Source organism: Loxodonta africana, chromosome 5 (assembly GCF_030014295.1).
Source record: "Loxodonta africana isolate mLoxAfr1 chromosome 5, mLoxAfr1.hap2, whole genome shotgun sequence".
In the NCBI taxonomy this organism is placed as follows: domain Eukaryota; kingdom Metazoa; phylum Chordata; class Mammalia; order Proboscidea; family Elephantidae; genus Loxodonta; species Loxodonta africana.
Genome location: NC_087346.1, coordinates 44,069,551 through 44,084,152, shown reverse-complemented (window position 1 = coordinate 44,084,152; position 14,602 = coordinate 44,069,551). Strand labels below are relative to the sequence as shown.

The window sequence follows — 14,602 nt, the reverse complement described above, 5'->3', positions numbered from 1 at the left end:
TCTAGGTTTTCTCATTTTTTATTCCCTTTCTTCATGCCTCTCCAGTGGACGCATATCTGCTCTGATATTTTTCTATGGTTGTCTTACCATTCAACTGTAGATCTGAACTAGCAAATTCAAATCTCAAAATTATATGCTATCCGTGATATGTAGCGATTACATTTTAGACTGTTCAAGAGAACTTTCTATGGTGATGGAAATGTACTATGTCTATGCTGTTCAATATGGTAGCCACTAGTGACATGTGGTTATCGAGCACTTGATATATGGCTAGTACAAGTGAGTTAATGTATTTATACTTTTTAAATATTAATTTAAATTTAAATAGCCACGTTTTGGTTACCATATTGGACAACACAACTTTACAACATTAGAAAGCCATGCATTTATAATTGTCTTCCAGCCACTGGAATGGATTTCCAGTAATCCATTTACAAACTCCTGCATAATATTTTTCTGTGAGGTGGCATAAGTCTGTCTAACAACAGACTGGATTCTGTGTATGTTTTTATCCAAGGAACAGAATGAAGTTAACTAGACCACAAAACCAAAAAAACCAAAAAACAAACCCATTGCCATCAAGTCGATTTCAACTCATAGTGACCCTATAGACAGAGTAGAACCACTCCATAGGGTTTCCACGGCTGTAAATCTTTAGGGAAGCAGACTGCCACTTCTTTTTCCTGTGGAGTGGTTGTTGCTTTCGAACCACCAACCTTTTGGTTAGCAGGCAAGCAGTTTAACCACTGTGCCACCAGGGCTCCTTAACTAGACCACAACATGGACTAAATAGTCACAAACCACACATGAAACCGAGTGGTCACCACCCTTACTTTTTTAATTTGTCCAGGTCTGTATTAAGGCTAGATATAAAAATGTGCTGTGGAACCCAGTGGTCAGTAATATGCAAGCCATCAAAAATTTTATCATGTTGGGAGTTCAGCTTCTAGGCAACATGATAAAGTTTTTGATGGACTAACAAGGGCTAGATTATGTTAGAATAACAGGGACTAGACTTACCTTTAACAAGTAAAAAGAAAAAAACGGACAAGATATATGAAGCAATGGTTTTTAGACTGGGACAAAAAGCAGCATAAGACAGTGACATCAGAGAGAAGGGAAATAAAAAAAAAAAGCAAAATCCTATGATTATCTCAGTTTACTTCCTGGAGAGAGTATTAGGATCCAGAGCAGTGAGGAAGAATCCAAACAGACCCCAGAGTTATCTTGAAGAGACAAAGTTCAGAATTTGAGGAGGACAAGGTGGCTAGAATTCACAAGTCAAAGCTGCAGAGAGAAATGTTCCAGAGATCTGCAGAGAATTCTGCTTGAGTCTTCTTCAGGTGATTACTGAACAGTGCATGCATGTGAAGAAGCTACCTAGCTAGGGAGAAAATCATCAAAAATAAAAAAAAGGCAGAACAGAGGACCTGGAATAGTTCATTTTCCCACCATCGTAATCCACAATGCATCAAGTAGAGTATTCAGAATGATACTGCTTTGGTAGTAGAAGCAAGCCAGCCATAAAATAAAAGGTGTTCTAGTCCCATCTAAAAATGCTTAAAACCAAGCTCTGAAAGACTCACACTAGTTCCAAGTAACTTAACAGCATCTTAGAACAAAGATTGTAAAAAATCCAACAACCAACAAGATAAAATTTATAATGTCTAACATCCAATCAAAAATTACCAGACTTATAAAGAAACAATTATGTCCCATAAAAAGAATGAAAAATCAATCAATAGAAATAGTCCCAGAAATGACACAGACGATAGAATAAGTAGATATGGGTATCACAATACCTATCATAAACATATTACATATATTCAAGAGGCAGGTGAAAGCATGTGCATGATAAAGCTTGGAAGATATTAAAATGTCCACATCGAACTTCTAGAGATGGAAAATATACAATGCCTGAATAAAAAGTACACTAAATCGAACTAGCAGCAGCAGATTAGTGAACTTGAAGACATAGCAATAGAAACTATCCAATATAAAAGAGAAAAGACAAAACTGAAAAAAAAAAAAAAAAAGATTATCAATGTCCTGTGAGGGACAACATTAAATATATATATATATATATATATATATATATATATATATATATATATATAAAATTAGAGTCCCAGAATGAGGTGAGGGATCAGAAAAATATTTAACTAAATAATGGCTAAAATCTTTTCAAATCTGTTAAAAACTACAAAGCTACAGATCCCAGAAGTACAGCAAACCTTCAGTGCTGGGGGGAGTGGGGTGGAAATGGAGAAAACCACACTAAGGCACATCATAATCAACTTCCTTAAAACCAGTGATAAAGACAAAATCTGAAAAGCAGCTGGAGAAAAAGGACATATTATGAACAGTGGGGAAGAAAGAAAAGTCAGGAGACTTCATGTCAGGAAAAAGAAAAATGCAAGGAAAAAAATAGAAGAGAAGCATCTTTAAATTACTAAAAGACAAACAAAAACCAGATCCAGAAATGTATAACCAGTGAAAACAACTCTCAAAAGTGATTTTTTCATTCATACAAAAGTTGAAAGAATTCATCAGTGGCAGACTAACACCACAAAAAAATATTAAAGAAAGTCCTTCAGGAGAAAGAAAGAAAATGATACCAGATAGTAATCTAGATCAACACAAAGGAATGAAGAATGTCAGAAATAGGAAATATGTGGGTAAAAAGACTTTTATTTTTACCTTTCTTTAAAAGATAAATTGCTATATTAAAAATTTAATAACAATATATTATACAGCTTATAACATAGACGTAGAACAGAGATGGAAGTATACTGTAGTAAAATTCTTATACTCTGTGAAGTGGTATATTACTTGATTGAAATTCTAGATAGTGCAAAAAGGCAAGAAAACTTAAAAAGCATATAGATTGTGAAGAACAAAATATAACTGCCCTTTTTTGAAGATGACATGATTGTCTACACAGAAAGTTCCAAGGAATCTACAATAAACTCCCAGAATTAATAAGTGAGTTTAGAAAAGTTGCAGAATACAATGCCAGTGTCTTAGGCTGGGTTCTCTAGAGAAGCATATATATATATAAATATATACAAAGAGATTTATCTCAAGGAAATGGCTCACACAGTCGTGAAGACTGGCAAGTCCCTGGGTCAGGCATCAGACTAGGTTTTTCCTGACTCATGTGGCTGCAGGGGCTGATGAACCCAAAATCAGCAGGTCAGGTGGAAGGCTGCTACCTCACTGGGTTGCAGAAACTGGCAAATCCCAAAATTTGCAGGTCAGGCAACAGGCTACTGGCTCACATCCCAAGAATCAGAGGTCAGAGGATGATGAGTTGGATGCAGGATCCAGAGCAAGCTTTGCCAGACCATCCATATATATTGGATGCAGGCCACACCCCCAAGGAAACTGATTGGCTTTCAACTGATTGGCTGCTTGCATCAGATCACAAAATGGAGGATGATTACATAATATCTGCCAAGTCACTGAGAATCATGGCCTACCCAAGTTGACACATAACCTTAACCGTCACAGTCAGTACAAAAAAAATCAGTTGTATTCCTATATACTAGCAATGAAAAAATGAAAAATTGAAATTAAAATAACTACTAACAAAATAACATGAAAAATTTGAAATTCTTAGGCATACATCTGAGAAACAATATAAGACCTGTACAGTAAAAACTACAGAACACTGCTCAGAGAAATTATAAAAACCAAAAAAAAAAAAAAAAAAAAAAAACCGATTGCCATTGAGTCCATTCCAACTTACAGCGACCCTATAGGTCAGAGTAGAACTGCCCCATAGGCTTTCCAAGGAGTACCTGGTGGATTCGAACTGCTGACCTTTTGGTTAGCAGCTGTAGCTCTTAACCACTGGAGAGATATACCATGATAATGGATCACAAAACTAAATATCATTGAGATGTTAATTCTCCTCAAATTAATTTATAGATTTAATACTTCAATGCAGTGCCAATCAAAATCTCAGGTTTTTTTTAAGTAATAAGGCAATTCTAAAATATACGTGTGTGTGTATATATATGAACACACATACGTATATGTATACACATACATGGAAATGTAAAGGACTTGGAATAATCAAAACAACTTTTAGAAAGAACAGAATTTGAGGATATATACTACCTGCTTTCAAGATTTATTAAAAACCTATAGTAATCAAGACAATGTAGTGTTAGCATAAATATATACTAATGAATCAGAATAAGAGAGTCCAGAAACAGACCCAATATGTATGGTCCATTGATTTTCAACAAAGGAAATTCATTGGAGAAAATGATAAGATTTTTATCCAGTGGTGCTTGAACAGTTGGCTAGTCACACAGGGAAAAAAAATTAACCTTGACTTTTAACCTCACACCATATATAAAAATTAACTCCAAATGGATCCATGTATATAAAATTCTACAAAATGCAAACTAAACAATAGTGACAGAAAACAGATCAGTAGTTCCCTAGGAAGAGGAGGGTGGGATGGGGTTGGGAGGGATGAATTGTAAAAGAGAAAGAGGAGACTTTGTAGAGATGGATATGAATATTATTTTGATCGTGTCAGTAGTTTTATGGATGTGTACACATATCAGAATTTTTAGATAGTGCACTTTAAATATATGCTACTTAATGTATGTTGATTATACCTCAATAATGTTTTAAAATAAAACCTTTACAAAGTTTTGACAAGTATTTTATCAAGGTATTTTCTCTATATTGTGTCATTCCATTGTGTTTCTGGATGTAAAATACGTATTTTTTTTAAAGTTCTAAATAACCTGCTTCTCCGTTCTCAGACACACACATTTATTTTTCAGATTGAATATGAAGACAGAGCACCAGAGTGCCGTCTGGGTCTGAAGGAGGGCCGTCCATTCTCAGGGGTCACTGCGTGTCTGGACTTCTGTGCTCACGCCCATAGAGATTTGCACAACATGCAGAATGGGAGCACATTGGTAAGTGGAGGCCGAGAACAGAGCAAAGGCCGAAAATTAGCAGCATTTGGTTACAGTAATGTGTTCTCTGCACATGTCACTGCACTACAGCGTTTTCCTAAGTGAATGCTGTTGTGTGGTGACCTTGTTTGGTGTAACTAGTACTCTTCATACACTAGGAAAACACTGTTCACAAGTGCATAAGAATCATGGGAATTCTTAGTACTGATGTAAACCAGTGACTATGCATTGTTGTTGTTGCTGCTGTTAGCTGCCATCGAGACAGCGCTGACTTACGGCAGTCCTATGCACAACAGGATGAAATGTCACCCAAGTGCTGCACCGTCCTCATGGTCATCAGTAGGCTGAAATCAGTTGTGGCTACCGTGCATTCTAAGTGCCCTCCCACCTAGAGGGCTTATTTCCGAGCACTGTACCTGGGTGGTGTTCTGTGGTGATTCATGGGGTTTTCACTGGCTGATTTTCAGACGTAGATTACCAGGACTTTCTTCCTAATCTGTCTTAGTCTGGAAGCTCAACTGGAACCTTTTCACCGGGGGTGACCCTGCTGGTATTTGAAATACCAGCAGCATAGCTTCCAGCATCACAGCAACACACAAACCACAACAGCATAACTGACAGGTGGTGGACTGTGCATTACCAGCTACAAATAGCTGCCAAAAAAATCCTTCATACTTCAGTGTCAGCTATCTGATAGGCTGTAATTAGCTTACACCAGACAAGGTACCAATTCACCTGGCAGAGAGAAATACAGATAAGAAATGCAAAGGTGAGACATTGTCACAGTAACCACTGTAGAAGGTTCAGAGTGCAAAAGAGCCCATTATGACAGTACACATATTACAGTGAATGAAAGGGATTGGGTCTTGTTAGTTAGAGGCTTTAGTGAGGGGAAAAAGGGGTAAGATCTTTAGGTTCAAGCAGTGTTTGATACCTACAAAGCCCAGGGTGTGGCTTTGCCTGTAGAGAGGCATGATGCAGAGTAAAGAGTGAAAAAAGGAAGTCAAGAAACTATAAATTAATCAATCTAATGGGTCATCGACATGGACGTATTTGAGGAAAATGGCCAATGAGACATAAGATGACAAACAAAAGCCAGGCATTAAAGTCATCTTAAAGGGTAGAAGAGAATTCAGGGTGGTAGTAGGCAAAGCTGAAGGAGTTTGAGGAAGCTGATGTGAAGTTTTTACTGAGAAGAAGAGAAAGTATTGGTTTAATGATCTAGGCAGAGCAGGGCTTGGAAAGCTTTTTCTGTAAAAAGCCAGATAGTAAATATCATGCTTGGTAAAGTTAAAAGGTCAGTGAAAAAGAGGAAGATCCTCAAGGAGATGGATTGACACAAGGGCTGCAACAGTGGGCTCAGTAAGAGCAACAATTCTGAGGATGGTGCAGGACCAGGCAGTGTTCTGTTCCGTTGTACACAGGGTCACTGAGTCAGAGCTGACTCGACGGCACCTAACAACAACAGTAAATATTTTAGACATAGGGTCTCTGTCACTACTTTTTTTCTGTTTGTTTCTTTAACCATTTAAAAATGTAAAAACACTAATTTTGCTGGCCAAACTAAAACCAGCTGTGAAGTAGATTGGCTACGGGCCATAGTTTGCCAGCCTCTGACCTGGGGAGCAAACACAAGCCTTACTATCTGCCCTGACATCTGAAATCACCACTAATGATGTATTGAGCACCTGCTCATTACTAGGAGCCTATGCTACATGATAGGCAGTGGAAGAAATAAGAGCTGGAGCCCTAGTAGTTCTGGAGATAGCCATGTATCATTTCAACATGATGACAGCAAGTAGGCAGAGGATGAGAACAATGTTTAGAATGAAAAGGAGCTTGCTTTACTAGGTCACAAGTTCTGTAAGTACTAGATATGAAAGAACTGAGTAGGAATAAATATGTGGGGAAAGGTACTAAGGTGCTTTGAGACAAGGATTTGGAAGACTTTTATGTGTAGGTGTGTTAGTCATCTAGTGCTCCCATAACAGAAGTACCACGAGTGGATGGCTTTAACAAAGAGAAATTTATTTCCTCACAGTAAAGTAGGCTAAAAGCCCAAATTCAGGGTGTCAGCTCCAGGGAAGGCTCTCTGGAGGAAGATCCTTGTCCTCAATCTTCCCCTGGTCGAGGAGCTTCTCAGGCACAGGGAGCCCAGGTCCAAAGGACACGCTCTGCTCCCTGCACTGCTTTCTTGGTGGTATGTGGTCCCACTCTCTACTCACTTCCCTTTCCTTTTTATCTCTTGAGAGATAAAAGGTGGTGCAGGCCACACCCCAGGGAAACTCCCTCTACATTGGATCAGAGATGTGACCTAGGTAAGGGTGGTGTTACAATCCCACTAAATGGAGGAGAACCACAGAATACTGGGAATCATGGCCTAACCAAGTTGATACACACATTTTTGGGGAGACAGAATTCAATCCATGACAGTAGGAAATAAAAAACTCATTTTACTGCCATCTCATATTAAACTTATTTATATGCTAAGTCTGTTATAACCACGATCAAATTCCTTTCAAGTCTATCTTTCAAAGATTTTATATTGCCTTATATTTTAGATTAACCGTGGTCACACTCTCCACATTGATCAAAAATCAACTAGTGTTTAAAAACTAACAAATAATCTTTCACCAAAAACAACATAGTTGTGGCTAGCAAAAGAAACAGGACACCATTAAATTATCCAGGCAAGAGAGAGCTTTTTTTTTTTTTTTTCAGAGTACCATCCTTGTATGTAGTGCTATCTCAGAAAAAATGAGAGAAGAGAAACAGTAAGTTGGGTTTAACAGAGTACAGAGAAAGAAAGAAGAAAAAGAAAGGTAGAAACAATGTTAAGTTACATATTACCTACATCTACCAAATCTCCAACTTTTCATTATTTAGATTTTCACTCTGGCATCATGTGAAAATGTCTTAAACATAGTGAAGGAGTCAGGTATGAGGAAAGGTGTGAAATTTCCCTGTGTTCAAGAGTATGAAATGAGGCAAACATGATACTACCAAAAACAGAGGAGGTCATTTGGTAGAAGAAACTTTAAGCTTCTTTTTCTATCACATCCTATTTTTGAAATGTGAAAACTGGGGAGATTCATTTTGGTGGGAGTACTGCTTCTTCCCTTCGAATCAGAAATGAACATGAAGAATTGAGTTATCACAGGTAAACTAAACTGCTAAACTAAAAAGTGTGGTCAGTGTGAACTTGTCTTTACCTCCCTGTACCATTTTGATGCAATCTTTATCAATAACACATGTACAGGACTTTATGGTAATATGCATGCCACTGACCTAGTCCAACTAGGCCACTACCACAAATTTAATACTGAGAGAGAAACACACACACACACACACACATATACATATGCATTTCTTTTCTTTTGGACCTGAAACTAAGACTGTACTATCTTATTTCCCTACTAGGTATGTACCCTCACTAGAGAAGACAATCGAGAAATTGGCGGAAAACCTGAAGATGAGCAGCTCCATGTTCTGCCTTTATACAAAGTCTCTGATATGGATGAGTTTGGGAGTGTAGAAGCTCAGGAGGAGAAAAAACGAAATGGTGCCATTCAGGTACTGAGCTCTTTTCGGCGGAAAGTCAGGATGTTAGCAGAGCCTGTCAAGACATGCCGGCAAAGGAAACTAGAAGCCAAGAAAGCTGCAGCTGAGAAGATTTCCTCTCAGGAGAACAGCTCCAATAAGAACGAAAAGGAAAAGTCAGCCTCGTCACGTACAAAACAGACTGAAAATGGAAGCCAGGCTAAACAGTTGGCAGGTAAATGTAATGTGAAGCCATGTAGATATATGTGCCGTGTGATACTTGTTATTACAATTAAACGTTAATTTTGTGATGTTAGTATCGGTTATGGTCTTAGCTCTGTACCAAAATCTTCTCTAAAGCAGCAAGGGCCAGGCTTTGCTCTGGGAGATGGAAATGAGATACTGCACCATCAGTCCCAGCTTGATGGAGAAGCCTGGATTTTATTCTATGACAAATTGCAAAGTTGGATAACAGCTAAGGGATATGATGAAATTAGTCTTAATCTGGCCATGTTAGATAAGCCAAGTTAGAAGTAGAGGAACTAATAGTTCGGGAACAGATATACTGAGCCAAGAGTGAGACAGAGATTGAATTTGGGTTGCAGCGATGGAGATGCAGCAAAAATCATGGAAGTGACATCTTCTAAAATGAATATCAATGGGATTTAGTAACTAAACATTAGAATGAAGGAGAAGAAAAATTCAAGTAAGACTCCAAAGTTTTAAGTCTAGATATGATTTATTAAAATCATAAGTTTGAAAATAAGATTTATGGTGGGGGAGAGGAGAACAAGATAGCTTTCTTTAGACATGTTGAGTCTGCGGTTTAGGAGGGATATCCAAATGTAATTCTCCTACAAAACTTTTATCCACCAAAATAGGTTATGCCAATAGGAGTAGTAATACAGCATTATTCGTCAGTGTTGTTGCTGTTGTTAGGTGCCATCAAGTCAGCTCTGACTCACAGTGACTTTATGTATAACAGAATGAAACACTATTCATCAATAGCAAGTTGATATTTTCTTTCCAAAGGAAATATTAGCTGCTGTATATATGCAGTTAATATGATAAAAGCTCACAGAACGAAGTTAAGGTCCATATTCCAATTTTGGAGACGGTATTGGCTTTGTCGTTAAAAAAAAAGTATCTTTTAAATTTAGTGTACCAGTTTGCTTAGAACCAACCATCTTTGGGGTATATTGATCTCTGCTCACAAAGTCATATTTACCTACTGATTCGTTTTCAAGTTCAGAGATACCAAGTTAAGTAATTTAGAACAATATGCTAAAGGTGCTTAATAAACATTTGTTGATTGGTTGAGTTACTAAGTAAATTCTATTCACTTCCTAATATCTCCTACAGGTTAGCCGTCACGTACAATGGGATAGAAGTTTTTCTCTAGTCCATTCTAACAGATTTCTTCAGATAACAATCCCTTCATTTCTCAGGGCTGCCATTTCAGCTCCATTTACTTGTTCCTAACTCATACACAGTTGGTAGGAGCCAGAATTGACTCAATGGAGATGGAGAACTCATAACTTTTCTTTTTAAGTGAGGTCACGAAACAGAAGTATGACTTCTTAAAGTTTCACTTACAAATCTGAAAGGTTCTTCAACATTCCATCGACAACGGTGTAAAGTTCCTCTCTGCAAAGCATGTTAATGAAAAATGCATTTGCTGATTATGTAAGATGCCTTGTCTTTTTTTTTTTTTGCCTTATAGCATTGCTGAAATCTTCCGTAACAAATCATATGTTTCTTTTAATTATTTAACAAATTTTATTCAATGCTAGGCAATGAAGAAATAAAATAAGACATGGTCCCTGCGCTTAGGACTACACAGTGCAGAGTGGGAGGACTAAGACCAGATCATTGCAGTACAGTATGACTGTTGCTTTATTTGGTTCATGTTCACAGTGGGTATTACAAAAGCGCTAGAAGGTGGAGGTCACAGGATTTCTTGAGGAAGAGATAACTAAACCAAGGAAGCACAGGGAGATGTCGTGGCGGGGGAAGCTATTTCTGATAGGGCTGTGGCATGCTCTAGACAAAGAAGCTCCAGAGAACATGATGCTTTCAATGGAATGGCTTTTGGATGTTTATTACATTTTTTTCCTCACTTACCAGACTGTACTGTTAATGAAGTTTACCATTTTCATTTCTAATGCTTTAGACACACAAAAAAATTATGCTGGACAGTAATCAGAACCCTGACTTTGTCCTTGTCCTTGCTTGATGGATGTTGTATAGTCCTGGTAGGGATTCTCACATAAGATTAAGTTTCCTCATTAGCCTTCATAAAATAATAATCAAACATCTTTGTCCCTGCTCTCTCTTACCCTGTCCACAGAGCTTCTGCGGCTTCCAGGACCAGTCACGCAGCAGTCCCAGCAGCCTCAGTCGCAGCCTCAGCAATCACAGAAGCAGCCACCACAACAGCCCCAACAGCCGCAGCGACCCCAGCAGCAGGCCCAGCAGCAGGCCCAGCAGCAGGCCCAGCTGCAGCAGCCCCATCACCCCTTGACTAGTAACTCTCAGTCGGAGGCTGTCAACTCTTACTCTTCTTCCGGACCCACCAATCTATATATGAGACGGCCCAATCCAGTTAGTCCTTATGCAAGTTCTTCACACACTTCAGATATTTATGGAGGTGCCAACCCAATGAACCTCTATTCCACCTCATCCCAAGCTGCAGGATCATATTTTAATTCTTCTAATTCCATGAACTCCTATCCTGGGCTTTTGAATCAGAACAACCAATACCCAGCATATCAGTGCAATGGGAACGTATCAATGGACAACTGCTCCCCGTATCTGGGTTCCTATTCTCCCCAGTCTCAGCCCATGGATCTATATAGGTATCCAAGCCAAGACCCTCTCTCTAAACTGAACCTACCACCCATCCATACACTATACCAGCAGCGGTTTGGAAATAGCCAGAGTTTTTCTTCCAAATACCTGGGTTATGGAAACCAAAATATGCAGGGCGATGCCTTCAGCAGTTGTACTATTCGACCAAATGTACACCACGTAGGGACATTTTCTCCTTATTCCACTCATGAGATGGATAGCCACTTCATGGGAGCCGCCTCTAGATTACCACCCCATTTGAGCAATCCAGACATAGACTATAAAAATGGAGAACATCATCCATCTTCTCATATCATCCATAACTACAGGGCAGCTCCAGGCATGTTCAACAGCTCTCTTCACGCTCTGCCTCTCCAAAACAAGGAGAATGACGTGCTTTCTCACACAGCTAATGGGTTGTTGAAGATGCTTCCGGGTCTTAACCATGACGGAACTGCTTCTGCCCAGGAAGGCTTGTACAAATTAAATGATGCTAGCAGTCAGGAAAAGCAGCCTTTGGTGCCAGGTCAGGGCGTGGCTTCTGCTGCAGAGGACAATGATGAGGTGTGGTCAGACAGTGAGCAGAGCTTTCTGGATCCTGACATTGGGGGAGTAGCTGTGGCTCCAACTCATGGGTCGATCCTCATCGAGTGTGCAAAGCGTGAGCTGCATGCCACAACCCCCTTAAAGAATCCCAATAGGAATCACCCCACCAGGATCTCGCTTGTTTTTTACCAGCATAAGAGCTTGAACGAGCCCAAACATGGTTTGGCTCTCTGGGAAGCCAAAATGGCTGAAAAAGCCCGTGAGAAAGAGGAAGAATGTGAAAAGTATGGCCCTGACTACGTGCCTCAGAAAATCCATGGCAAAAAAGTGAAACGGGAGCCCCCTGAGCCACATGAACCTTCAGAACCCACTTACCTGCGCTTCATCAAGTCCCTTACTGAAAGGACCATGTCCGTGACCACAGACTCCACTGTAACCACATCTCCATATGCCTTCACTCGGGTCACCGGGCCTTACAACAGATACATATAATGTCACCCCTTTTGTTGGTTACCTCATTTGAAAAGACCACAACCAACCTGTCAGTCATGTAGTTCTCGTGACGTGGGCAGTAGGGAAAGGACACAGTATTCATGGTAAATGTGGTGGGAAAAACCTTGGCTCACCAGCAAAATAGAGGTGACTTTACCGTAGCACTTAATTTCCACTGACTTCTAAGTGGTCACAGATGGCATCTAGGAAAAAGACCAAAGCATTCTATGCAAAAAGAAGGTGGGGAAGAAAGTGTTTTGCAATTTGCATTTTTAAACACTGGTTCTATTATTGGACGAGATGATATGTAAATGTGATTTTCTTTTTTTTCCCCTTACAACTCTACACATCTGTGACCACTTTTAATAGTATCACGTTTGCATAGTCATGGAACACAAACAAGTACTGTAGCATTACAGTGGCAGGAATCTTAAAATACCATCTGGTGCTGAATACATGATGTACTGAAATACTGGAAATACGGCTTTTTAACATGCAGTTTTTACTGTAATCTTACTAGTAACTTTTATTTATCAAGATAGCTACAGGAAGTATAAATGAATAGACAGCAAAACACTGAATTTGTTTGGATGCTCTAAGAAATGGTGCTAAGAAAATGGTGTCTTTAATAGCTAAAAATTTAATGCCTTTGTATCATCAAGATGCTTCAGTGTACTCCAAAGCCCTTGAATAATAGGGGTACCTTTCATTCAAGTTTTTATCATAATTACCTATTCTTACACAAGCTTAGTTTTTAAAATGTGGATATTTTAAAGGCTGCTGGATTTTGCTCATCCAGTGATGTCCTTGTAGGACAATAAACATATATATGTACATATATATTTACATATATATATGTACATACATGTATATGTATAAGTATTTTAAATGGTGTTTTAGAAGCACTTTGTCTACCTAAGCTTTGACAACTTGAACAATGCTAAGGTACTGAGACGTTTAAAAAAAAAAAAAAGTTTACTTTCATGTTAGAATGCAAAGTTGATTTTTTTTTTTTAAGGAAACAAGGAAGTTTTGAAAATGTTTTTCCTTTTAGCCATGCATCTGCTGATGAGCAGTGTGTCCATTTTTAATACAGCCAGTTAATCCAAAACGGGGCTTACTGGATTCACAGGAATATGTCAGTCCACAAAATATGTTTTTCTGGTGCTCATCTCTCATGCTATACTGTAAAACAGTTTTATACAAAATTGTATGACAAGGTCATTGCTCAAATATGTACAATTTTAAGAATTTTCTATTAACTGCAGGTATTAATTCACCGCATGCTACAGACTCAACAAAGCTAGTTCACTTAAAAAAAAATAGGCCTGTGTTATTTCATCGATCTGTATGCTCTTCCAAGACCTGAATGGCAGTCTGCCTTTGTGCTGATAATATGTGCATTGTGATGTTGTCATTTCTTAGCTTAAGTGTCCTCTTTACCAGGAAGATTGAGCAGACTGATGCCTGCATAAGATGAATAAACAGGGTTAGTTCTGTGTGAATCTTTTGATTAAAAAACAAAAACAGGCAGCTGGTTTGCTGTGGTGGTTTTAAATCATTAATTTGTATAAAGAAGAAGTAAAAGAGTTGTATAGTAAATTAAATTGTAAACAAAACTTTTTTAACACAATGCTTTAGTATTTTAGTACTGTAAAAAATTTTAAATATATATAAATATATATATACATTATATATATATATGGGTTTGAAGCAGAATTCACATCATGATGGTGCTACTCAGCCTGCTACAAATATATCATAATGTGAGCTAAGAATTCATTAAAGGTTTGAGTGATGTTCCTACTTGTCATATACCTCAACACTAGTTTGGCAATAGGATATTGAACTGAGAGTGAAAGCTTACAGCATTGTGTACCATCAGTTTTTTCCAAGTCTTTTTTTATTATTATTAAAAAAAAAAAAAAGCATACCTTTTTTCAATACTTGATTTCTTAGCAAGTATAACTTGAACTTCGACCTTTTTGTTCTAAAAATTCAGGGATATTTCAGCTCATGTTCTCCTTATGCCAACATGTCACCTGTGTTTATGTAAAATTGTTGTAGGTTAATAAATATATTCTTTTTCAGGGATTTAGCCCTTTTATTTTGAATCCCTCCTATTTTACTTGTATATGTACTGATGTAACTAAAACTAACTTTGTAAATCTGTTGGGTTTTTTTATTGTAAAGAAAAGCATTTTAAAAGTTTAGGGACTCTTTTGACT

General features: G+C 38.2%; 1 protein-coding gene across 2 annotated transcripts in view; it reads left to right on the top strand.

Annotated features, from left to right (window-relative positions):
- TET2 (tet methylcytosine dioxygenase 2) overlaps positions 1-14,342 on the top strand; it is a 128,895-nt gene extending 114,553 nt beyond the window's left edge. For both annotated transcript variants that reach the window (XM_023548545.2, XM_010590483.3), the window contains 3 exons: positions 4,809-4,946; positions 8,367-8,721; positions 10,837-14,342. In XM_023548545.2, the coding sequence (XP_023404313.1) occupies positions 4,809-4,946; positions 8,367-8,721; positions 10,837-12,374 (2,031 nt within the window). In that variant the 3' untranslated portion in view covers positions 12,375-14,342. The remainder of the gene's footprint in view (positions 1-4,808; positions 4,947-8,366; positions 8,722-10,836) is intronic.
- Positions 14,343-14,602: the final 260 nt, after the last annotated feature.